Genomic DNA, 27184 nt, shown 5'->3' on the forward strand with positions numbered 1-27184 from the left:
TTCACGGTAAACTGCATCCTGAGCGGTGCCAGATCTTTGTTCACCTATCTATACCCCAGTTTTCAGAAGTCCCCTACCCTTCTTGGCACTAACTGCCCTGAAAGAAAACATAAAGGAGAAAGAGCAATTGGTTTGAAAGTATGTCTATATTAATCAAAGTTCCAATATGTACTAGCCACACACTTTGAATCTGAAAATTAGCACATGAACGATTTTGGAAAGGGTAGTATGTATTATGTGTTAAAACCAATGTTCAATGATTGTTCATGTGTCGACATTCGAGATTTAGATATTCCGCCATTTATAACCGATTTTGCCATCTGTAAGCTGCTGAGGTATGCTCCAAAACATCACTTTGTTCCTAAAACGCAATTCCCTGTCTTAGTGACTCGTTCGGAAGAGCCGTAAAAGGAGAATGTCTTCGTAATTTTTCTTATTTCCCATCTACGCTACCGTTTGTGGGTCCATGAGTGACTTTAAAACACTACAAGGTTGAAGGCTCAGATTTATTTATGCATTTGAAGAAGATCAAAGATGGTATCACATTTTAGGTTTCAGTTTCCACTTGCGAAGAGGATTACCAGTCCCGATGTTATCTGATACCTTTCATGGCTCACAACTACAATTTATGGTAATCGAATCTGGTTTATTCTGCATCGTATGAAAGAGTGAATTGCCTAGCTGCCATGCATGTGTACGGTCTTGTTGTTCAAAAGTAGTCAAACCACATTCAATTCACATGACGCACAGCTTTCTGAAAAATGTATTGTAGAGTGCATGCACGTATGTATGCATGGCGTATAGTGTCGTATTTAACAATTTTTCAGTCATATGACGACGAGGAGTCATTAAATGTGTGTACATATATATAGTATCTTCTTGTGACAGGGCGAGTCCATGCCACCCCTACTGAAGTATCATGCCGAAGACATCAAACATGACACCCCTCCCAGTCTCATTATACTGACACCGGGTCAATCTGTCCTATTTCCTTGCTCTAACCCCTCAATGCTGAGCGCCAAGCGAGACAGCAACAAGTACCATTTTTAAAGTCTTTGGTATCCAGACCCGGGATCCCGGGGGTTCCCAGACTTGGGTGCGGACGCTTTAATTCTTAGGCCACCGAAGCCTGCTCTGTCAGAGAGATCCTGATCTTAATTTTACGACCAGGAGATCTCTCTTAGTGTGTTATTATTTTAGCAATTAAACGGTTTATAATTAAGTAGTACTCTTCAGCCGCTGGAGGTACAAACACTACTGCCAAGATGGCGGTACCCACTCTTCGATTTCTGTTCTGTGCATCAAAATACTCCCAGTGTTAGCGTCCTTGGCCTGATTTCTTGTTATTGTCCAGAACTTTCCTGCATTTCTTCTTCAGTCTTTTTTTTTTTACTTTTTCTTGGCACTGCTTGCCATCTCTTTTGTCGAATCCCTTTTCAGCCAGCGATGTGCTAATTTTTTCGAAGATTTTGTGGTTATGGCGAGCACTTTCCAGTTCAGTCTGCACTGTCTCGTCACTCCAAATAGCAACAAGCTGTTCTGTTACCTCTTTTGTCCAGGTAGCGCCGCGGATTGTTGACATTGTAGGCCTATTAATTGCAAAAAAAAAGCGGTAGGGTGAGCGGAAGTGAATGGTCAGCGGAAATTCTGCAGGGCCATGCTTCATCGGGGCCGAGCTCACCACTTCTTGCCGGGTTCGGCCCAGTCTGACCGGCTGCAGAGCACGCTTGTCCCGTTTACAGTACCCAGTTTTCTGCAGTGCCGTGCTCCATCCGAGCCAAGCCCAGCTGAAAACGTGTAGTGTAAACGAGGCTTTTGTTCTTTCTTGTGATACTTCAATTATTTTGTGTATGTGTGTTCGAGAAGCAGTGAACAGATGTTCGAGAAGTTGTACACAATTAAAATCACTATGAAAGTCGGATGAGGCCATCATCGCACGGTACCACCTTTCGTCAGGCGGTATTGCGATGGTACGATGGCACGAAGAACTGGTACGATTTATTTATTTATTTGATAGTTGCTTTTCACTTCTACGACGAAAGTCAGCCTCATAGTGGGAGGAAACAGGAATAAATTTCGCCATTTATTTTCATTATTTGTTCAACGAACGAATGAATGAATGCTTGGGATTTAACGTCGTATTTAACAATTTTTCAGTCATATGACGACGAGGAGTCATTAGGTGTGTGAACATATACTGTCTTCTTGTGGCAGGGCGAGTCCATGCCGCCAAAGTGCTGCTGCCATTGAAGTCACAATATACTGACACCGGGCCAACCAGTCCTGCTTCCTTGATCTAACCTCTCAATGCTGAGCGTCAAGCGAGGCAGCAACAAGAACCGTTTTTAAAATCTTTGGTATGACCCGGGCCAAATTTGATCCCTGGTCTCCTGACTCCGAGGGTTTATTTGTTAAGAGTGCTGTTACTACCTACACGGCGAACATCATAATCACTCGACTGTTGTAGTAAAGGCAGCTTGTCATCCATAACTCCTTCTGAACTTTCTAGTTTTGAATAAAGTGTGTATATATTTCAATTTGCCATTTAGACTGTGTTGTGTACGGAATGGTAGGTATATGTGCAACGACGAAATGCCCGTCAAGCCCACCGTGTTGTGTTTGCGAGGGGGATGGTAAAATGCCTTGAGTCTTTCGTTCTAAGAGGTAGGCCTATATTAGTTTACGTATTCTTCTTCCATCTTTCGAGTCTTGTCAAGCCATGCAGGGATGTTTGTCATTTATTATGTGTTGGATTTCGGAGCTTTGCAAAAGTTTACACGTGGACCAAAAGCTAAGAGTTTTCTTACCAATTTGACCAATCAAGAATGATTTTAACCAGTAACAAAAAATCTGGAATTCTTAACAGCACCACGTACTGGAGCGGAGTTTCGTGTATTCCACAGAGGAGCTATTTCCACGTGGTGATAAGTATCTATAGCCCTGTGAGTTAGCCAGGTCTCCTCTGGTAACATATTTACTCACATGAATCTCTTAAAACGGCTCACCCTTGCTTTAATGTGGCATATTTTGTAACCCTCTGAGGTGACGCTAGTGTGAAGCAGGGACCGGTTTCATGAAGCTCACTTAGTTAGGAAAGCCCTGAACTACCATGGCAACGTATGTTGTAGAGATATAAGTGCACTAAGCTAAGGGCAAGGGCTAAGAGATAGCTAAGGGCTACTTAGCACTAAGTATGCTTCATGTATAAGTGCACTAAGGTAAGGGCAAGGGCTAAGAGATAGCTAAGGGCTACTTAGCACTAAGTATGCTTCATGAAACCGACCTTAGGACCTTTAGCCTTTGTCAAAAGTGGATTGTAGCGCCTCGTCCACAATGATACAATGTGCCAGTTTCTATTACAACGTCGTACTGCCTTTTCTGTGACGTCACCAGGATGAGCTGGGAAAGCAACATCTGACGTCAACAAAATGACAGGTTTGACAGGCTCCCATGCACACCCACCTCACACCTCATAAGCCTGGTAACGAATATGTACTTAGATGTAGTAACTTCTTCCATGAGCTAAAGGTCTGAATACATGTCGATTTAGTTTATTCATTCTGTTTGTTACAGGTAATCAACAATGTGGAGAGAAATCAAAAGTCAACTGGCTTGCAGCCGAAGCTTTTTATTTTTTTTTTTATAATTATTTTTTTTTTTTGACACGTTATATACGTTATGCCGTATTTAGGTCTATAACTGATAGTTACTTTTTATTTATGTTAGAGCAGGCCGGTATCAATAGTGGTATAAAGTACTTAGGCATATAAACCACCTGATATCATGTTGCTTGTGTGTTGCTCTCTACTCTGTCAAATGTTCCAATTACACATTATGTCTACTCGGGTATTAGCCCTACTTATATATCACGCAGTGCTAAATCCTATGCCTGCTGCAGTTGGAGGGTTAGATTTATATTGTTTCGGCACTGTTGTCCGTCTGAAACATAAAGAAGTTTACATATAAAATGCGGTTTTGCTCTCTCTTACATATACTTGTACATTTATTTGCAAACCATCAAAAAACGGCGATGTTCGAGAGCCTTGTGAGACAACAGCGCGAGATGCAATCCAGATTCCTTCAAGATTGCAATGACAATCGATCAAGAGTCTATTGCATGTCTCGCACCATCATCTGAAATCTCGTATTCCATTGAATCTCGTTCCCTCGTTCAATTGTAGACCAAATCTCCATTGCAGCTCGATTATATCTCGCGCCGAGCAATGATTCTCGCCTGAAACTCGTAAGGATATCGCCAGTTTGCTTGATCTCGTCAGAATGCAGCGATCTCATCACACGAGTTGTAGACTGAGTAAAACACTATTGACCTATGCTGCTGTGAACCAAACAATTTGGATTTTTATGTTGCCGATAGTTCTTTATTCCATCTTCGCTACAAAAATTCTGTATACATCAGTTTTCTTTTTTACACAAACTGGTGGTCATAGTTTTACATGTAGATACTCAACCACATTTCGTTAACAGAACCATTTGCAGTTTAAAATGTTCGAATGGACCAAATATTCTTTATGCTCGTGCACCAGCATGATAAAATTAGCCGTGCTGTAAACCAAAATGGATCGGTCGCATACTCCATCAATTCTTCTTTACGTACACCGGTGAAGGGGTTGATATCTTTAGATTTAATCTCAGCATCAATCTTTGTTTTCTCAAGCCCATTTTCGCCGACGGAACATTGCTTTTCCCTCAGAAAACTGATTAATGACATTCTCTTCTTACCATTAACCCAAAATGGATCGGTCGCATACTCCATCAATTCTTCTTTTCGCAAACCGGTGAAGGAGTTGTCATCTTTAGATATCACTTCAGAATCAGTCGTTGTTTTCTGAAGACCCTCTCCGCCGACGGAACATTGCTTTTCTCTCAGAAAACTGATTACTAACATTCTCTTCTTGCCATTAACCCAAAATGGATCGGTCGCATACTCCATCAATTCTTCTTTACGCAAACCAGTGAAGGAGTTGTCATCTTTAGATATCACTTCGGAATCAGTCGTTGTTTTCTGGTTTTCTGAAGACCCTCTCCGACGACGGAACATTGCTTTTCTCTCAGAAAGCTGATTACTAACATTCTCTTCTTGCCATTAACCCAAAATGGATCGGTCGCATACTCCATCAATTATTCTTTACGTACACCGGTGAAGGAGTTGTTATCTTTAGATTTAATCTCAGCATCAATCGTTGTTTTCTCAAGTCCCTTTCCGCCGACGAAACATTGCCCTTCCCTCAGAGAACTGATTAATGACATTCTCTTCTTGCCATTAAACCAAAATGCATCGGTCGTATACTCCATCAATTCTTCTTTACGTACACCGGTGAAGGAGTTGTTATCTTTAGATTTAATCTCAGCATCAATCGTTGTTTTCTCAAGGCCCTTTCCGCCGACGAAACATTGCTCTTTCCTCAGAGAACTGATTAATGACATTCTCTTCTTGCCATTAACCCAAAATGGATCGGTCGCATACTCCATCAGTTCTTCTTTACGTAAACTGGTGAAGAAGTTGTTATCTTTAGATTTAATCTCAGCATCAATCGTTGTTTTCTCAAGGCCCTCTCCGCCGACGGAACATTGCTTTTCCCTCAGAGAACTGATTAATGACATTCTCTTCTTGCCATTAACCCAAAATGGATCGGTCGCATACTCCATCAGTTCTTCTTTACGCAAACCGGTGAAGAAGTTGTTATCTTTAGATTTAATCTCAGCATCAATCGTTGTTTTCTCAAGGCCCTTTCCGCCGACGGAACATTGCTCTTCCCTCAGAGAACTGATTAATGACATTCTCTTCTTGCCATTAACCCAAAATGGATCGGTCGCATACTCCATCAGTTCTTCTTTACGCACACCGGTGAAGGGGTTGTCATCTTTAGATTTAACTTTAGCATGAATTGTTGTTTTCTCAAGTCCCTTTCCGCTGACGAAACATTGCTTTTCCCTCAGAGAACTGATTAATGATATTCTCTTCTTGCCATTAACCGAAGGAAATGCCATCTGTTGACGTTATAGTTACATTAATCTTTATTCCTTCTAATGCTTTTGTAGGAACCATATAAGAGAACCATTTGGAGTTTACAATGTTCAAATGGACCAAATATTCTATACGCTCATGTTTTACCTGCTGTATCACGCAGGAATAATTTCGAGTAAACTTGATAGACAATCTCCTTATTCCACCATTAAGTCGGGTGTGGTGTCAACACAATGATGACAATGATAACAATCTGTTTTTTTTCTTCAACCTGGTGAAAATAATCGCGATCCTTACATTTAAACTCAACATCAGTCGTTGTTGTCTGAAGAAATTTTCCGCTAGTTGCACACTGGCTTCGATGATTTGGATTTTTAACCTTGCGACTAGGCAAGGTTAAGTGTCATCAGTGTTTCCCGAACCTCCTTTTGCAGCTTGGAAGAGTTTGGGATTGGTAAAAATTAGTTTTCCCAACGGTCTTTTTTTTTTCACCATTTTCTTGCATGAAGGATTTTTGGTGAACTTGATAGACAATATCCTGGTTCCACCTAATTTGGTCGAGTGCATGAGTAGACGAAAACCGTTTTTGGTGTTTCTTTATTTACACATTTTACTACGTTGGTGTAATACTGACTTCCTTTCGCCCAAGCGCCCTAGCGATATTACGAAGGAGCTATACTTTTAGCGTAGACCTGGTTATGAACATATAGACTAAAGTCTTTGCTGATACACTTGGTGTATTATTTCTCTGGTTTGTCACTTAGGAACCATTCTACATGTACCTTATCAGTTTTCTTTGAGGTTTTTTTTTCTTGTCGTACTTATTACAGAAATCTCATGCCACCGAGAAACGTTGACAGTTTAAGAGCTAAATGTTCGCGTACATATTTATTATTGTTGACACTTTCCTTAAAAGTGCGACTAGACTGTTAAGTCTTGGTATATAATCTTAGGTCTAGACTGAAGTTCGATTATTGGCACAAGATTGGTATTAAGATTTTTAATTTAACCTAGATAACTTCTTTGAAGAACCGACCCCTGAACATGGGACAAACGGGAAAACACTTATAAACGTGCATGCCAGAATTATTCAACTGAATATGTATATAGACTGTCACACTCTAGAGTAAATACAGGGCTACCTCTATGGCTCATCTGACCGGAAAACAATAAATAAAAAAACATTGAGATACCCCGGTAATCAGTTATTCCAACTCAAAAGAGAGAATTACCATCAATCTGTCACACAACGGACAGTGACCTATCTACACCAATTGTATATACAAAAAGCTACATAAACCGATTATACTGAGCAATGTAAACTTAATCGAGAGAGAACTATCTGAAGTTAAAAATAGCTAATTGAACTCATTAGACAGAGCGAACTATCTCAGTCCAATGATCGAGCGGGGTTTTTGACACCACACATCTGAATACTTAGACCTGGTATCTGCTATCATGTATGGGACTATCTGAACTTACTCTAGATATATAAAGCTATCTGCATGTCATGGGATTATCTGAACTCACTATAGATGTAAAAAGCTATGTGACATGGGACTATCTAAATTAGTACAGGTATATAAAGCTATCTGGCATGCGGCTTGATGAACTTATTACAGATATATACAGCTATTTGACATGGGATTATCTGAACTCACTATAGATGTAAAAAGCTATGTGACATGGGACTATCTTAATTAGTACAGATATATAAAGCTATCTGGCATGCGGCTATATGAACTTATTACAGATATATACAGCTATTTGATATGGGATTATCTGAACTTACTTTAGTTATATAAAGCTATTTGCATGTCATCTGAACTTACTACAGATGTAAAAATCTATATGTCATGTGAGTATCTAATTTAGTATAGATATATAAAACTGTCTGATATGAGATTATCTGAACTTACTATGGATATATAAAGCCATCTGATATCAGACTATCTGAACTTATTACAGGGTCCGTATTTACCAAACGTCTTAAGTCAAAAATTCAAACTCAGCTACAGTTAAAATATTTTGTTTTAGGAAGTTTAAAATTTGTACTGCAGAACAATGTACCAGTCACAATTTGAGTTCTTTTCTGTTATCAGTTTGGCTTTTTAAGCACTTGCAATTTTTGACTTAAGTCTTAAGTTGCTTGATAAGTACGGGCCCAGATAATATATTTATACAGCCACCTGAATTTATTGATCCAGATATGCACCAAGGAGGTATTGGGTATATTAACACAAACAATAGAATGATTGTATTAAAAGAAGTTCAACTGAAACGTTCATGATTTATTTAAATGAAGGGCCTACCGTTTACTTTGTTACAACGTTAATGTCCGTCACAGCTTGATATTAATTCATTTGTGCAGAGAAGCTACACTTTTTATGCATGTAGAAAAGGAAATCCCTCAGCGTAAGCTGAATTGCATGATAATTTCCTGATTTAAAATTCTTAATCATTGAAAATAAATACTTAGCCACCAGCCTGGCTACTGTGTGCCATTGTTGCATTTTCTTATATAATGATTTCTAAGATTGTATTAAAGCATGAAAATTGGGATGATTCATTGGGCTGACAGCAACAGAGAGCCTGCTCGATGAAACCTTCACTTGCGTTAACCACATGGACCAAACTGTCGACAATCCATTCGAAATACCGTACCCTAACCACATTGGTTCGAACATCGCCAGACTGTAAAAAGTTTCCGAGTTTTCTTGGATGATAGTCCCGGACTGCTGTCGGCAATATAATATACAAAAATTAAAACCTTGTTTAGCAGGAAAACGACACCCATGAATGTTACCTGCTTTACAACGTACAAATTACAAGTGAGAATGGCTGGACCTGGCTGGATCAGGCGCATTCCGAAATTGTATCCCATGAACATTTTTGGTTGCTATTTTGTTAGCTGTAACATAGAGCTGTAACTGAGAGAGAAAGAAAGACAAACGTAAATGTATTCTATGTCAGAGACAACTATTTCTCGACATTCCACAGGAAATCAGTAATAAAAATCGCAAGTACCAAGAAAATTAAGCGGTCCTGGAAGCTGGCAGTTTCGAGCTTATAGAGCTATTCCCTAGATGTAGATCAGTAATTGTTGAGCGCTGTAAATAAGATGCATTTACTACTGTAATTTTATGTACAAGTAAGAGTTTACGTCGGTTTTAACATTTCGGTTCAGTGAAAATTTTGCCGTATGCGATCAGTGTATTGCGCTTGTTTGTAAATTGTTGTAAAACCAATGATGTAATTACTGTTGTTTCAGTATTTCAATGTGAAAGTCTTTCGCTTTCTGGGGTTTCCATATGTGACAGGGGCCTATATACTACAGGGTTAAAATAACGCTTTCTATTTAGGCCTATATTGGTTGCACAATTAATTTGATTGCGTCGGTCGGAAAACTAAGTTAATCATTTTAATTAATTAATATAGATAGAGCTCGTTTAGCTCCTTTCTTATGAAAATACGTTAACGTAGAGTTAACCTTACAAGTATTCCATGTCAAATTTGCGCAATTTACAAATTGTATGCAGTAATTGTAGTCTATTTGTTTGATTTGTTTGATTATTGTTTCACGCCTATGTCCCTATATCCTTATGGGGTTTTTTTGTTTTTTTTTAATTTTTATTTCGCCTCGTACATTATTATAGTCTTATGTCTTACTTTGATATCTGTCCAGTCGACGAGGATGGAAGGGGTCGGCATTACAGCCTTCCTGGACAAATCAATAGCATGCGCAGATGACACATTTTACTTTCTCGCGCATACTGTATTTCACCCGACGTTTAGTAACGTACATGAAAAAAAAAAACAACACTTTCATGAAGACACAAAAAGTTTGAAAAAGGAAAACGTTTTTTGGGGATAAGAAATTAATTAAACTTCGAAAAAAATAATCTACCTGTCCTGATAAGGTAGATGAATCACTTGAAATTAGCTGAGCTTCAGGTGAAATACAGTAACCATATTTCATGATGAAATATAGTAATTTCTTCAACATGTTTCAACTTTTCTGTGAAAACTGTACGGTAATCTTCAGCATGAATGTTCTTGCAGCATGTGACTATAGTATAATGTACTTCTTTTGTATACTGTTTTATACGTGTTATATGCACGACTGCCGTCAGCTTCTAAATTTAGCTTGCCACTGTTTACATATGCTGAGTTCAGGGCTTGGTGTCTGCCTCTGCCTTAGAATGTTCCAGAATACGCTCATTTCGGGGCCTGTTTGTTTACAAGTGTTCAGGAGTTTTCTTATTGTAGAAAATTCCACCAGTCTATATAAGACCTATGAAAGCAGGTCAAGGAGGGAAAAAAAATTGAGAGTTCTGGATGCTTTCGCTGTGTGTTACTTTAGTAGGCCTTTTGTGCTGAATTTTGGTGTCTTTATAGCCTCTGGCTTTGTTATATCATATCTCCACCGAGCACTTGTTCAGGCTGAACTTGTATATTTAATTTGTGCTCTTGTGTACACAGTGCTTATTAGTACACGGACCCTGTTTGTGGAATTTTGTGTACATTTCGTCATACACTCAGTTATACTGTGGATTTTCCCTCTTATTTGTGCATTTATGCCTGTATGGTTTTCAGCATTGTGGAATATATGCGTCCGTTTGAACTTGACACCGTTGTAGGCCTACATGTAAATACTTTAGTATTTGTATAGATACTGCTATCCTTTCTTGTTAAACTTAAGTACTTTAATATTTGTAAAAGCCTTGTTATCTGTTCTTGTTAAACCCAATAAATTGTTGTAAAATAAAATCTGCTGGTTTTGGTTACTTTTTGTGCGGCTAAATTGTCGTGTATTTCGAACAAGCCATCTCTTTATAATACAGACAGTTTGGGTCGTAACATACGATATATATTTTAACAGGTATAACTGGTTAACGTCCTCTCTTGACTGCTGAGTTGCGAAGAGCAATTTACAACTGAATAAGTGAACTTACCATACATAGCCTTTACCGCGTGGGCTTTCAATATACACAATTAAGGATTACGATATTACTACCTCGTGTACCTATAAGAGAGCTCACTGACGGACAAATGTATGAAGAATGACTATACAGGCACACATACACATATCTTGTAGCTAGTTTCAAGGACCAAGTCTTGACGGAGGAGATAATCCAAAACACACTGGTATATGGCAGGCATGTGCGTAATTTCATTCTTGTACATTGGCTTCGGGAGTAGACTATGTAATCTGCTGTTCATTCCTGCGTATCAGAGACGCCTAGTGGGCAAACTGATAACGTAATTGCATTGTCCATTGCAAGAGACCAATAATCAAGTCAACTCGGAAGCGAGTCGCCTTGAGCGGGAAATGGTAACCCATGGAACAATGGTCAAGTCAGCTCGGGAGCGAGTCGCCTTGCAGGGGAAACTGTACCCTATAGAACAACGGTCAAGTCAGCTAGGAAGTGAGTCGCCTTGTGTGGGAAAGAGTAACCCATTGAACAACGTGCTGGTCAACTAGGAAGTCGCCTTGTGCAGGAAACGGTACTCATTGAACAATGGATAAGCCGACTAAAAACCGAGTCATCTCGTGCGGGAAACAGTACCCCACTGAACAATGGTCAAGTCAGCTAGGAAGCGACTCGCCGTGTGCGGGAAACCGTACCCCATTGAACAATGCCCAAGTCAACTAGGAAGTCGCCTTGAGCGGGAAACGGTACCCCATTGAACAACGGCCAAGTCAACCAGGAAGCGAGTCGCCTTGTGCGAGAAACTGTACTTCACTGAAAAATGGTCAAGTCAACTAGGAAGTCGTCTTTTGCGGGAAACGGTACTCCATTGAACAATGGACAAGTCAACCAGGAAGGGAATCACCTTGTGCGGGAAACGGTACCCCACTGAACAATGGTAAAGTCGCCTAGGAGTTTATTTATTTATTTATTTGGTGTTTTACGCCGCACTCAAGAATATTTCACTCATATGACCGCGCCTAGTATAAGGGTGGGAGAAGACCGGGCGGAGCCCGGCAGAAACCCACGACCACCCACAGGTTGCTGGCAGACCTTCCCAAGTGCGGCCGGAGAGGAAGACAGCATGAGCTGGACTTGAACTCACAGCGACCGCATTGGTGAGAGACTTCCGGGTCATTCCGCTGCGATAGCGCGCTAACCGACTGAGCCACGGAGGCCCCCATGTCAGCTAGGAAGCGAGTCGCCTTGTGCGGGAAACCGTATCCCATAGAACAACGGACAAGTCAACTAGGAAGCGAGTCGCCTTATGCGAGAAACTGTACTTCACTGAACAATGGCAATGTCAGCAATTTTAATGGGGCATACTTTTGGGAGAGAGAAAAAGTAATTGGGAGGGATATAATGTATAGGAAAGTCTGCGGGAGGGAACATTTTCAACTCAAGTTCAAATTCATTTATTCACTAATAACTAGCCTAATATTCTGAGAAGACTGGGTAAGGCACATTACCGACTGACAATGGAACATCTCTTAGCAATTAGGCATTGCTATGGCAATTGGTATTTCCAAAGGACATCAACATTAAATATCTCCCATATAACGTGGTATACAATCAAGTTTAACATTGGACAATATAATTACTAAACGTACCCAAAGAAAAATAATAACAGAATTTCATCAGGAATTTGCCCTTCCTTGCTTAGCAGCGAGAACATGACAAGATATCGTCGGCTTAACTTGACTGGGGATAAATAACATATTTTTGGAGCCAGGAGCCTCCTTTACGATGCAGTCACTTACTGCCCTTGATCGGACTTGAATGCTGTTACAACTCTGCCATACCAGTCAGGTCCATATTGATTAACCTAAGTCATTTACGGGAGGATGCGAGATGAACAGCAAAGATTTTACACGATTGGTACAAAAACCGGAGTGGTTAGGGAAACTAATACACAGTTGAGAAGTGTTTATCAATGAACCCAGTGATTTCAAAACACGGGCACCATGAACAGATTATGTCATCTAGGTCCAATAAGCATTGAGTGTCAGAGAGTGCCACATGACAGGTTTGAGTGTGACTCGTCTCACCGAGCCACGTCCCTCTCCTCATTATCAAAGCAATGCAGTTTACTGTCATGGGAACACCGAGACAGTTCCATTGAGGTGTGACTATTAAAGTTGTATACCTGTATTTATTTGATTGGAGTTTAATGACTGGTTTTGATTGGAGGAAACTGGAGTACCCTGAGTTTAAACCATAGCCAACCAGCACCAGCTGGATTTGAACACAAGACATCATTGGCCAAAGGCTGGACACTCTGGGCAGGTTAGTGCTTTAACAGTCTAAGCCGCATCACCAGTCATTTACAAATAGCATGTACATGAAATAATGAATAAACAATGAAGGCCACACGTATTTCACGATTTAAGTATGTTTATGTATCTTGTACGCATTAAATGTAGAGACGTGGAAATCACAGACATTAGACAGACATTATGTTTTTGATAGCACGTGTGTGGCCTTCACGCTATCAGATTAGTTGCTGGTGGTACATCATACCAGATATCTTTAAATAATTAGTGTTCATATTTACCGACTGGTCCTAATTATTAAGATTATAACCTGTTTGAACAGTATATAACCGGGCGGGAGGGGAGGGTGGGGGCATCTGAGAAACGTAATAGGGACCTTAAGTCCACCAAAAGCAACAAATTAACTGCCCAAGCCCATCTCCAGCCAGCCGCTTGGTACAGCGGTCGGGATTAGCGGGTGGCGTCACAGATGGCCAACCCAAGTCTACCTAACCTAAATAACCTGGGAATTCGTATCTAAACGATGTCATTCTCGAGATGGATTCTAGCTACACCACAGTAAATATACCACGTATCATTATGAACCCACAGTGGATCACGTTGAACTTGCGATATACGACACTGACATCTCTGGCCAGACTCCAGATTCCGAGTTTCAGACTTCGATGAATTCGATGTTTGTCCAGGCATTTCCAACCGAACTGGCAATACTTACCGGTAGGCTATAGCTGTGTCCTGTGTTACACTGTACATTTTGTATGTTTATCTTAATATTTAATTATTATTTACTACTCTTTCCCTCTGTCCACTTCACAATAAATATCATTCTATTCCCCGGTGGATTCTAAATTCATGCCAATACTCTATGGCAATGACCGGTACATGTTATTTTCGGCATTCCGAATAACCTCTGCTTACAGGAGCATATAATCGCGTACATTATAAATACTTGTACGTTGTGGGCGTCGATCTTAGTGTACAGAGATTGGGTATCTATCAGTTTTCCGTTAATAATATTTTATAACTACTGTGTGCCGTTGTGGAAATTCAGCTGTATTCCTCTCGTTGCTTTCAGCAATAAAATGACGACAGCAGATACATGTGTTTTGGGTGGGTACCAAATCTTTCCATCTTGTGCACTAAATCCATGCCTTCCTGTAGGCCAAATCATCTGAAAACTTCAAAACACCTTAACTCCAAGGTTCTTCGACTTCCTGTTTTTACAACCGTATGCAGAACAGCAAACCACTTCGTGAAGAAATGCGATATGCTAGTCCCTGTTGTAGCTTTTTTTAACACTATTTAAACTAAATGGCGAAGCACCGCCAGCTCGTAAAGGTTTCACTTGTAAGGTGTAATTCGGCGTAGATTGCCAAGGGTAGACTGGCGGAAAAACTGCATAAAACCAGCCTCATTACCTAGTGATTTTTAAAGCCATCTTAATCGAAAAGAATTACCGTTTTCCAATATTTTTTTACACTCAATATAACCATATATACAGGGGTAACTAACTAACTAACTATGAATAAATAAAGAAACTGGACACTAATCCTTTAACAACTGCTGCTACAGCACAGTACAATCCTACTCACGCATTTCTGTGTAAAATCACTGTTGTATTAGACATACATGTATAAACATGTACAGGTGTTACTGACTTTGCTCAGAAGAAACAAACTGGTGTAGGTGATATCTAGACTCGAGTAGTTCTACTGCAAGTTTTTGGAAAAGCAGATATGTCAAATGAAACAAATTCCTCAGTGCCTGGAAAAGGGAAAACTACTAAAACTTACTTTTAAGTTCACCAAAAAGCTTACAAGTAGAAGTAAACTCATAATGTCTACCCCAGTGTCACAATCCAACCAAACCACATGAAGTTTACTTTCAGGATGCGGTTACAGTATTTGTACCCTTCAGAATACCCTTGACGTTCTATCTTCATCTGCCAAAGTACCGAAAATATACGCAGTCTCTCCAGTGAAGTCCAACTGTCAACAACAAAACTATGACATGCATCTATCTGTTGTCTCTCTGATAAAGTTCAACTGTTAACAACAAAACTTTGACATGTATCTCTTGTCTTTATAATGAAGTTCAGTTGTTATTAAAGCAACAGGCTTCTGTTTTCCTGGTATCTTCATTCACACGGTGTCAAGTAACAAGATACACTGTACATCTTTTTCCAAGGTCAGAGGCCATCCAAAACCTACACAATCACACCCTCAATCAGTCTCCAGATAAATCTGTCCCAGGCTGCAGTTAGTCATCCTTGGGTTTGCCCTGAGAGGCATTTGTAGATGCTCCTTTCCCTGAAGCTGCTATGAGAATCTGCAACCAAACAGTTCTCTGATCATATATCAAGCAAACTGTTCATTTATTTGTTTACTTCAAGGATAATCTTAAGAATTATTATATGATTTGGGGCAGATATATGGGTGTCGGGAGCTTGAATTCTCTGGGTAAACAACAGCCTTTGGCTAGTTACTAATTATAGTAATACAGAACCAAATAGGAGTCCAAGTGGTTTAGATGATGAAAAAAATGTTTCAGCTGATCATAAAAAGTACTTACATTTTGGAAAAAATTCAAGCTCATGTAACTGGGAAACAAAATGTTAGTAGTTTGTAACCAATAATAAAGAAAGGTGTGACAGACAAGAAATCCAAAATGGCAAACATCAATTGTGCTGAATTACCTAGACTAACAAAAATTTCTTCCTACTGTCCCCTCATTGACTTCAAGCCACTGTGTAAGAATAAACTTGACTGAATGAAAACTGTTCAAGATATCTTGTTGACAGGTGAAGGAGAGTCAAATTGACTGACGGACACGCACAGGCCATTTCTATGTTGTCTGACTCTCCCTGCTGGGGGACAACTAACACTGATATAGGATTAGTAGGGCCCATGTTCTATGACAAAAGGCAATACCCCAATACTCTGAACATACCATTATCCAGGATCAGACAAAATACTCTGCTTTTCAATGGACAACAACGGTCACGTGGGGCACAGATATCTTCTGGAGTCCTGTCAAATGTGTCTACTGATATGGTTATCTCCCTTTGTTCAGTTGTTAATACAATGGTCCCATCGCCAGAGCAATTCACCCATGCATTGGTCTTCTGCACTAATTTGATGTGTCTTTGCAGGATGAATTCATTACATGTTTCCTCAGTGATAGGATACAGAAATATATAGTGTCAGTAACCTTTATATTGGGCACGGCTGTCATCTCGAGGATTACTGACACCATATATTAGTGCATCATATCACTGAGTAACCACGTCACTCATAAAATCAGTACCTTATAATTATCCAACACATGCTCATTCTGAGAAATGGCTGCTGTGTAAGCTTCTCTGCTGCCAAATTGGACAAACCCGTAGCCTCGACTCATCCCAGTCTCCTTATTCTGTTAAACAGCAAAGGAAACAGTGAAGAACTGTACACCTTAATAATTACCCCTGAAATACAACATTACACTCGGTAGGTTATTGGTTTAAATACATAAAAAACACAAATATATTTATAACATTTCAGAATTTTTATAGCACCTGTGGTTAAAGATAATGCCTGTTTTTAAGTTATACCTCATGAGCACTGTAACATTAATTTTAAAAATACAACTTATCCTAATTCCTCAACCTTTTGGCATATGAAAGATGAACTTTCAATGCAATTTATACACATTTTTTAGTTCTTTCTGAAGACAGAACTAAATTGGTTGGATTGGCCAATTTCTGGGCTTCACAGAAAATGTAATTTTACCAGTGGACATAGAGAAATGCCTTCAGAATAGGCTTGGATAAGTAATAAAAAGGTTACGGTAATGAAGTTTTTTCTGTCACTTACAAATAACACTGATGCCTGTTTCACCGGTCCAAACATCTGAAAATATTCACGAAGTTCATCTGAAAGCAATGAAAAAAATGACAATGGAGCAAACTTGAACTAAAATAAAGAGTCAGGTAAATCTCATTCTGATTGATTGATTAAATCTCAATCACAGCTGCAAGAGTTAGAGAAACAACCCCAAATGTGTCAGATTTATGGTAAGGACCATTTACCACTGTTCACAAATGTATTAAAACTTCTCTCGCATAAATTACCTTTGACTGAGTGGTCTCTGTAATTAACAAAGCTGGTTTGAGATAAGCTGAACCAAAAGGGTCCACGGCAATCTAAATCACACCTGTTTAAAAAAAAAAAGTGATAATTTTCCAATCATACACAACAGTAGTTGATGAGCATGCCACCATTATGCTGCTTGAGCCAGGCTAACCTTGAGGTCATGACGTTTGTCAGCCTTTGCCTAATGTAAATGCAGAAAGGAGTATGCTCAAGACTCCAGGGATTATCTCTTTTGAATGACATAGCCTCATAGATCACAGGGCGATGACAACCAGATTGAGATGGTGGCCACCCAAATAGGGCAGACTGTAAAAATGTGTGATTTACCACTCTGACTGTTTTTGATTTGCTCAGCCAAAGAAGAAGCTAGTCAATTTGTAGGAAGATTCGCTTGGCCATGGTTGATGCTACAGATTGAAATATTAATGTGTGCGTGAACAGATGTAAATGTCTCTTATCCTAAATCTGACACATTTGGGGCTGTCTGTATCCTTAACTCTCACAACTGTGTAGATTGAATGACAGTTACCCCATAGTGGCACTCCACAACTAACTTTATCTAGCCTTCACAGACACTTTCTCTTCACCTTCCCAATCCTAACAGTCATAATCTGTGTAAATTTCTTGATCAAGTCACAAACAATGTTTTCTTTGTCGGTCACCACACCATAGACAATACATGAAACCATTGTGATGCAGACACAGTTGCCATAAACATTCATTACTTTAGAAAACTACTCATACTGTTTTAGCATGATTTTACCAGATCTCTACCAGCTCAGACATTTTAACCCATCTAGTAACTATGTTCTTCAGCATGAAAATTTCTCTTACTTTTACTTGAGTGCGTTCTAATATTAATTTGGTTTTAAACATGTCAGAACGATAACATGTACCAAGTTCTACGAGCTGACAGCAGATTTAACAGTGCCAAGCTGTCTGCTCAGCACGTCAGTGCATCGTTAGATCAGCTGAGCCACATTCATGTGGCTATGTTCTAAGCAGAGCTTGGCTTGATGTGGTACACACATAGGGCAAATTAGAGAGCCATTACACATGAATAAAAACACCAATGGTCCTGGATATGTAGGGCTCTCATTATGACAATGTAAGCTCAGTCTATTAAGGGCAAAATACTGAGGTGTTCAAGGTTAGCTTCCTGAACAAGACAGGGCTGTTACAGAATATATAATCACTACCCCCACAGAGGTACTATGGTTTGAGATTTCATGCCGTAACCTCTACTAGAGCATTTACTGTGGACGAGGAGAGAATGACTGTAAGTGTTTGGATGTATAGGTGAAAGAAGAAGATAAGGTGGGTAATTTAGCGTTGGAAAAGTTGGAAACTCTTCATTTTTTTTAAATGTGGCGACTCCTGACTATTATCACAATATCTGCTGCAAGTTCTAGTCAGAAAATTCGGATTAATGGCAATGCAGTTAACGTATAACATTGCGTTGAAGGGTTTGGAGATTCAACGTCATGTTTGGGGTATTTTGAAATATGCACTCTCATGTAGCTTTCCCAGTCAATGAGTAAAGCTAAACTTACACCTGGATACTGTCCATGGCAAATTCCCCACAAATAGCCTCAATGTTGATCTCGCGTGTGCTGCCATTTTCATCAACTGTCAGTGAGCCACGTGGGTCATGGCCAATATCAAATAACACGCCACTGTTTCGCACTTTATTACTTTGGAGAAAAATAAAATAGAACCATTTCATTTGATACGAGCAAATTACGCGGCTATTTCTTCTATGAGTACGACTGTGGATGTCAACAAAAACTCATAAATCTGACATTTTCTTATTAGCCATGATGAAAATATTCGAGCAGGTGGCTACATGATATTATTGATACAAGATGGCGACGTACACAGAGAACGACAGAGGCCACGGTGAAAACAATACAACTGATCATTTCAGAGATCAGTTTAAGAGGTACAAACGGCGACGACCTCCGCCAGACTTGTCAGATGTTATTGATTTCGACAGGGCCAACGATTTTGAGGTATGACAAGTGTGTTTCTGCACATGGTTTGGCAATATGTTAGTCATTCCCTGTCGCTGTTGTCATCATCAGTTACTCGCTCAGTCATTTAGTACTGACCTGACGATTGATCGGTGGCATAGTGGGTAGAGCGTCCGCCACGAGGTCAGGAGGCCCGGTATCAAACACAGGTCATATCAAAAACTGAAAATTTAACTTGCTGCTGAGTCGCTTGGCGCTCGGCGGTCGTACAGATAGGTTAGGGATGGCCATAGGTTACAGCAATTAAAGGAGAAAAAAAATTAAATATCAAACAAATACCATTGAAAAGAGTATGCATTTACTCGCGCATGCAGCCATAAAAAAATTCTTATACGTTCGTCAAGTTAATAAATGATAAATAAAGTCAGCGCCAAAATCGGCTGTGGGCGACTCCATTTTGCCTAAGAACTAGTCCTGAAGTCTTCTGTGTTAAGAGCAGGTTTGTCGACGGAAACCGCCGAAGTGCAGTTCATACATTTCCGGTACAACTCGGCAGTTTTGATTACTCTCAAACACGAGAAAAGTGCCCGAGGTTGGCAGTACTCGGCACTACTCCAACAAAATCAAATAGAGCGTTGTTTAGCTCTTCCTCGTAGTGGTAGGGAAGGTGTAGTGATACATGGAGCTAGGAATTAGGACTGGATGCACCAGTGTCGGTATAATTAGCTCTGTGAGTGAAGATGACACTTGAATTATCAATGTACTAGCTTCACTCACCCCTCGGATGAAATCATCTGTGCTGGAAGCCAGTTTGCCAGAAAATTTCAGAGATGCATCATAAAAATCACAGACCTGGTATATAGATATATATCTACAACGAGATCAAACCTATGTGAGCAGTTCTGTGTCTTCGTTTTGTAGGTTCTGGTCAATACATACAGTAAATCCATGTGTTTTCACTGCCAGGGTCTCAGTCTCAGAGAAAAAAAGCCTTGTTCGTATTCAACATAACCACGCAATCTCCTGTAATATCACTTGACATGTCCCTGGAGGTCTTCCCTGAACATTCAGTGACTCAAGGGGAAGCCTGATTTTGCACACGGAACTAACCGAGAGATGTTCCTAAATGAGCGAGCTGGTAACGTTGTTCTGCTATGTTCAAAACTGCTCTAGTTATCCACAGAAGCTTCCCCACATGAGAATGTGTTTATAGTCTGTGTTACTGGGTACCTGAATATGTATGAGCTGCTACCTTAGCTACCTACTTATTTACAGCCAGATAGGTGATGACGTGTCTCATGAGAATACCCAAGTGACATGACCTCGAGAACTCTTACTTAGTCTCATCTCATTTATGCCAGGGTTGCGTGTGGCGCTGTACAGCTTGGTACCTGAGTACAGTTGAGCCACACACATGCGGCTACAGTATTGTGTGATTGGTCACCTGGGTTGGTGGGGTGTTATGTCTGATGTTTCCGCTACGATACTGAAAACAATGAATGATTGCTTGTCCATATAATTGAGAAATTAAGTACGTAAAAGCCTAAGCATATACATACATATACAAACGAGTGAAACTATGTAACACTGCTGGCCCCTCGCCAACAAGTGGAGCATTGGACTTGGTGAATTAGCGTGAAACTAGCTAGTCCATCTAAATCAATTCAGTGTACTATTATAAATTATTTAGGACTTTCAACACTGTTGGATGGAAGGTGAAAATCTGAAAATGACACACTGGGCTAATCATCCCGATAGACACACTGTACTCATCATCCTGATATACACACCGAGCTCATCATCCCGATAGACACACTGAGCTCATCATCTAGATAGACACACTGGGCTAATCATCCCGATAGACACACTGGGCTAATCATCCCGATAGACACACTGTACTCATCATCCTGATATACACACCGAGCTCATCATCTCGATAGACACACTGAGCTCATCATCTAGATAGACACACTGGGCTAATCATCCCGATAGACACACTGTACTCATCATCCTGATATACACACCGAGCTCATCATCCCGATAGACACACTGAGCTCATCATCTAGATAGACACACTGGGCTAATCATCCTGATAGACACACTGAGCTCATCATCCCGATAGACACACTGTACTCATCATCCTGATATACACACCGAGCTCATCATCCCGATAGACACACTGAGCTCATCATCTAGATAGACACACTGGGCTAATCATCCCGATAGACACACTGAGCTCATCATCCCGATAGACACACTGTACTCATCATCCTGATATACACACCAAGCTCATCATCCCGATAGACACACTGAGCTCATCATCTAGATAGACACACTGAGCTCATCATCCTGATACAAACACTGAGCTCATCATCCCAATAGACACATTGAGCTCATCATCCCGATAGACACACTGAGCTCATCATCCTGATACAAACACTGAGCTCATCATCCCGATAGACACATTGAGCTCATCATCCCGATAGACACTGAGCTCATCATCTGGGATAAACTACAGTGAAACAACAGTCAACACCATACGTTTAAATTTTCAGCAACTTGAGTAAGTGTGGATTTGTAATTTTAAGTATTGGGTGAAGTATTGAGTCAAGCTGTGGCTTTTTTTTTTTTTTTTCGTTAATTATTGTGAAGCTTACAATAACACTCTATAGAGTTTTACTATACTAACGATATTGGTACATATAAATAGGTGTGATAAACTGTCAATTGGAATACAATTTTCCTTTGTCCTCATGAAAAATTTCAGAGCCAGGTAGAAGATTTTAAGCTGACAGAGCCAACAGGATTTGAGAAGGTTCCAGAGGGCCTTATAGATGTCCGACTGTGGAAAGCTTATCAACTCCGATCCAATCCAGGTACTGCATAATACATTCATTCAATTCTTCACCATGACAGTTTGCAGACCAAGATTGATCCATTTATATGTCTTGTCTCAGTGGTTTTATATTCTCATGGTTATGGAAGGTTACAAGCACTACAGAATACAGCACAGCACAGCAACAGTTGAATTTTCAAGAAAAATAAACCAAGAAAAAAGAGATAGAAATGCAATCCATTGTTATTTCATTACTCAACCTAAGATAGCATGTCAACTGTGGTACCAAATTTTCTTGGAGTTTTCATCATGCTTTACTGAATTGTAGAAAGGTGTATAATTTTCATCTTGAAACATGCAAACATTTTCATGCTCATGCTTCAAAAAGGCAGGAATTATTTGTGAAATATTGAGAAATATTAATATAGGTCTTGTAGAAATAAGTTATCTTGCTAAAATTTGATTTTAACACAGATTATTTTTATTATTACACGTCTCATGTGTTCAGCATAAGGAAAGTTACTACTTTGCCAGGTGTGAAGAGCAGAGAAAGTATGACCAAGTATTGACTGTGTTATTCTCTAATGCTATACTCAAGAATTTCAAATGTACTCTGAGAGACTTCTAACTTTGTAGGGTTTCTATTTATATCAAACCCATTCATGCAAGGTAGTCAGAGGTATTGGGTGAGACGATGTTTGCGAGACTACCCTGTCAAACCCAACTACACAAACCTGGACATTCACCTGACTTTAACTGAAGAGGATAACATCTGGAAGGATGACAGCCTGGAGAGGTAAGGTTGAGGTGGGCTGTTCAAACTGTTTCTGTTTCAGTGTTAAGGCAGGAAGTTTGTTAGGTACATATATCTTACAAAAGTGGGTGATGCACTATGTTTTCCTCCGGCCACAAAGCGGACCGACCTTGTATTATATCAGTTGTGTACAGATTTAAACACCAGTCAAATAATAACATGAACTGTCACCATGGATGGCACTGAAGCCTGTCAACGGTAATGCACCAAGATGTTATGACTATAGAGCAAAAGTGATGTTTTATTTGATGTTTATTTGATGACAGTGTTATGAGATATGTTGTTGACAGTACATGCACATACAAGTGTGTTGATGACAGTACACCCAGAGCATTTGATGACATGGTTGCCAGGTGTGTTGATGAAAGTACACGTGATGAAGAGAATATGCAAATTTGACTTGATCAGAGTACCTAGACGTGTGTTTACCAGATGTACTATGTACTACCATATATGTCGATGACAGTATGCCTAGTTGACTTGATGGCCTTACCACCAGGTGTGTGGTTGAATATTGGTATAGAAATCAAAACATCAATCAAATATTAAATTAGAGGAGATTCTCTTGCATTAGAATGTCTTAATTGAAGACACAAGCACAGTTTAGGGTTTCATAAATATTATTTTGTACTTTCAGCTCCAATCCTTTCCCCAAAGGTAGCCTGCTGTCCCATCTACGCTGGGCGACTTTAGGGTATCACTATGAGTGGAACAACAGGGTAAGTCAGAGCAGAGCCATGCTGTTTGTGGGTTGGAAACCATGAAACCGAGACCCCGAAATTGTCTGCACGACCAACAGCTGTTAATCAACACATATATAAGAAGACAGATACACCTGGTTTGTCATCCTGAGAGATTTCAACATGTGTATGGGCCACGTGAAATTGTACGCTATATTTATTTTTCACATTTCATTTTTCAAAGCCCCAGTTTGCAAATGAGAGTATTGGTGATATCTAAACAGGCACCTGTTTACTGATAAAGACAAAATTTATTTATTTATTTGATTGGTGTATTATGCCATACTCAAGATTTTCATTAATACAACTTTGGCCAGCGTTTCTGTGGGAGGAAACTGGGCAGAGCCCAGGGGAAACCGACGAACATCCACAAGTCCTTGCCACATGAGAGGAATTTTGAACTGTCAGTTATCACATTGGTGGGAGGCTGCTGAGTCGTTGTGCTTTGCTAGCATGCTAACCACCAGGCAACAAAAGTTGTCATAAAGATAAATTTTATTTGATTGGTATTTTACAAGAATATTTCACTTATACGATGGTGACCAGCATTATGGTGGGAGGAGACCGGGCAGAGCCCAGGGGAAACCCACAACTATCCACAAGTTGCTGGCAGTCCCTCCCACTCATAAAGATAGAAGTGGATGTGCAGTGTACATTTATTTTTCAGATCAGCCCCTAAATTTTGGTTTCTTGTATTTGTACATACACACAGGTATATTTTGAGGACAAGGTGTCAGAGTTCCCATCAGATTTGTCCCACCTGACCAGGTATGTGGCAGCGGCTCTGGGCTACCCTTGTTTCTGTCCCCAGTCGGGGATTGTCAACTTCTACAACATGGAGTCCACATTATGCGGCCATACTGACCACTCAGAGTATGACAAGAGGGCACCCCTGATTTCCTACAGGTATGCCCCATACACACACAAGAAGTATTTTCATGGTGCAATTTAGAATAGCTTCTGAAATTTAGTCATTGTTGTACAGTGGACCATAATTTTAAATTCCTACTTAAAAGATCTGATGTTACCATTTAATTGAAAATTTGTACCATTATTTTGTGTTATGTCCTCCTAAAACATATCTGCCTGATGACACATTGTAGTTTTGGCCAGAGTGCCATCTTCCTGATTGGTGGAGTGACAAAGGAGGTGTGTCCTGTAGCCCTCTACCTGAGGAGTGGTGACATCTGTGTAATGATGGAGGAAGCCAGGTTAGCGTACCACGCTGTGCCCCGAATCCTATCAGCGGAGGCTCATCGTTTCACACAGGCTTTCCACTTGCCTGATACCCGCAGTGAGTCAGCTGGAGCCACAAAACACGGGGCATTGAAAGGAAAAACTGAGTCTAGATTCCCCTCAGATCCAGTAGTAGATTCAAACTGTGACAAGGAAGGCCTGAACAACTCTGAAGTTCATTCTAACTCCGATAAGAATTCTGAAAAGCACGACTTTAGCTCATCTGTGAAACGGGACGATTGGGAGCGGTATGAACACTACATGAAATCATCTCGTATTAATGTCAATGTCAGACAAGTACTTCAACATGGACAGACTTTCCCAAAGCAGGAGGTAGAAACAGAACCGATATCAAGATAACGTAAAGATTTAATAACTAATAAACCTATAGCTGACTGTGATCATGTATAGAGGAAGGTCAAAGGTGGATAAGTTCAAGGTCTCTGCACTGGACACCGGTGACACTTGACAGTGAAGTGGCTGTGTAGATTTCAGCTATGACTGTATAGCCCGAGATACTGACACTAGGTGGTTGCCTCCAGAATTCATTTTAAACACTGATTCTGGCAGGATTCGTACAAACAAAGTTTTTTTTTTGTTTTGTGATGTTTTAGATGTCTTAACAAAAGTATTTTTTAAAACCACATACTCTCTCTTAGCAGAAAATTTACTTGGATTTGTCTTAATTCTAATAATAGATATAGTATTAGTTTGGTGCATTTTGGCAGGTTTTACCAGCAATTCTAAGCAGAGTAACTGATTAAAATAATCAGTATTTCATTTGAAATATACTTTGACTTTGTCATTTTTTTTATTATCCTTGATGTAGATGGTTCTCCCTACGGCCTGCGTTAAAGATTTATCCCTTTTGGAAGAGGTGGTCCAAAGTGTGACCTCATTTGGATAGTAACATTAGAAATCATAAAAATCCCATTTCCTTGACTTTTTCTTCTGTCTGCTCTTACTTGTTCATAATTGGTCATAATGTGTATAGATTAGCTCATGATGAACGAGGACTATACAATATTGCAGCGAGGCGAAGCCCAGATACAATTTTGTATTGTCCGAGTCAGTTTAGCATAACATAATCCATTTAGCACATACCGTTTTTTTTCGAGCAACAAAATATCAAACTCAACAAGTTGTACTACGGAAAACAGAACTTTCAAAGACCATGGGTACTGTAGGCAAATCCTGTACATTGATCAATTGAGCGCGACGAGAAAAAATACGGTATGTCCTGTTAAAGATTACAACCAGTGGACCATGGCAGAATATGTCCATGGTTAAGCGGTAGAGACTGGCAACAACAGCTGTTAAAACCTCTAATGCTGTAGTAAAGTACACATAACAGACATAACTGAACAAAAAGTGTTTATCTTCTAAATACATTTCCTGACAAATATCTCGCTTTTTGATGGTATAAAAACTGCGTTATATATGTCTAGAATTGTCAAGTATGACCGGTCTGCAGCTTTATTACCGGTTATTAGCTTAGTGACCAATAAAATTTTGTGTTCTTTCCTCAATGGTTTCACTGGGCTGTTACCCAAGAGGTTTGTGAGGAAACGAGAAGGGCTGTGGCTTCCATCGGTTCCTTCCAGCCATTAATCTGAAGGCGCAATGCCCATTCGAACAAATAAAATATCTCAGTATTTTATTTACATTCAGATTTCCACCTTTGGTTAGCACAGTTATATCACCACGGTTTTAATGTTTTTAACAGAAAAATGATTTTCTGTGGGATTTTGGCGCCTATACCGAACCAGTTGTAAAAGCATCAAATCTACAAAAGGAAACCGAGAAGTTGTTTTATAGTGGACAGAACTTAGTGCGGAATTATTATACTCTGTGTCGGGCGATCACAATTTCAGCTAGACTACTTGAACTGAACCACATGGCATTTCGGTATTGGATCAAACCGCATAAAGCCGTCACACCCATGCAGATATTAAAAGCAAAGCGTAACTCACAACAGGTTAAAGAGTTGTTAACGTTCCGTTATATAATAATCCGTTACTTAGTGGGGTTTTTTTATTTAACTAAGAAGAGAATACGTATATGAAAGCAACCTGTTTGTGTATTGTATTTATATATATGTGATTATGGTAATCCTCCATTCTTTTGCGGCACATTGCTTAGTTATCCAGCCAGTGGTGTGTTGTACATATTCCAAACACAGCAGTTCCACGCGCACCCGTGGCTTGTATGGTGGCTATG

General features: G+C 39.9%; 2 protein-coding genes across 2 annotated transcripts; one reads left to right on the forward strand and one right to left on the reverse strand.

The window, feature by feature from the left end:
- Positions 1 to 12346: 12346 nt before the first annotated feature.
- LOC135468101 (SRA stem-loop-interacting RNA-binding protein, mitochondrial-like) lies at positions 12347 to 19004 on the reverse strand. The gene is made up of 4 exons (XM_064746164.1): positions 18919 to 19004; positions 17087 to 17145; positions 16539 to 16646; positions 12347 to 15560 (listed from the first exon to the last, which is right to left on the reverse strand). Exons 1-4 carry the CDS (start codon positions 18989 to 18991, stop codon positions 15492 to 15494), a joined length of 309 nt encoding a protein of 102 aa, XP_064602234.1. The 5' UTR covers positions 18992 to 19004; the 3' UTR covers positions 12347 to 15491.
- A 226-nt stretch (positions 19005 to 19230) lies between these two features.
- Positions 19231 to 25852, forward strand: LOC135466995 (nucleic acid dioxygenase ALKBH1-like). The gene is made up of 6 exons (XM_064744748.1): positions 19231 to 19377; positions 22106 to 22214; positions 22811 to 22970; positions 23626 to 23707; positions 24441 to 24634; positions 24832 to 25852. Exons 1-6 carry the CDS (start codon positions 19231 to 19233, stop codon positions 25322 to 25324), a joined length of 1185 nt encoding a protein of 394 aa, XP_064600818.1. The 3' UTR covers positions 25325 to 25852.
- The last annotated feature ends 1332 nt before the right edge of the window (positions 25853 to 27184 follow it).

Source organism: Liolophura sinensis, chromosome 6, assembly GCF_032854445.1.
Source record: "Liolophura sinensis isolate JHLJ2023 chromosome 6, CUHK_Ljap_v2, whole genome shotgun sequence".
Lineage (NCBI taxonomy): Eukaryota > Metazoa > Mollusca > Polyplacophora > Chitonida > Chitonidae > Liolophura > Liolophura sinensis.

Coding starts and splice junctions, on each gene's coding strand:
- LOC135466995 (XM_064744748.1), top strand. CDS start 19,231: ATGGCGACGTACACAGAGAACGACAGAGGCCACGGTGAAAACAATACA. Junction 19,378..22,105: donor ACAGGGCCAACGATTTTGAG/GTATGACAAGTG, acceptor GAAAAATTTCAG/AGCCAGGTAGAAGATTTTAA. Junction 24,635..24,831: donor GCACCCCTGATTTCCTACAG/GTATGCCCCATA, acceptor GACACATTGTAG/TTTTGGCCAGAGTGCCATCT.
- LOC135468101 (XM_064746164.1), bottom strand. CDS start 18,991: ATGAAAATGGCAGCACACGCGAGATCAACATTGAGGCTATTTGTGGGG. Junction 17,146..18,918: donor GCCATGGACAGTATCCAGGT/GTAAGTTTAGCT, acceptor CATTGCTTTCAG/ATGAACTTCGTGAATATTTT. Junction 15,561..16,538: donor ATGTGTTGGATAATTATAAG/GTACTGATTTTA, acceptor GTTTGGTTGCAG/ATTCTCATAGCAGCTTCAGG.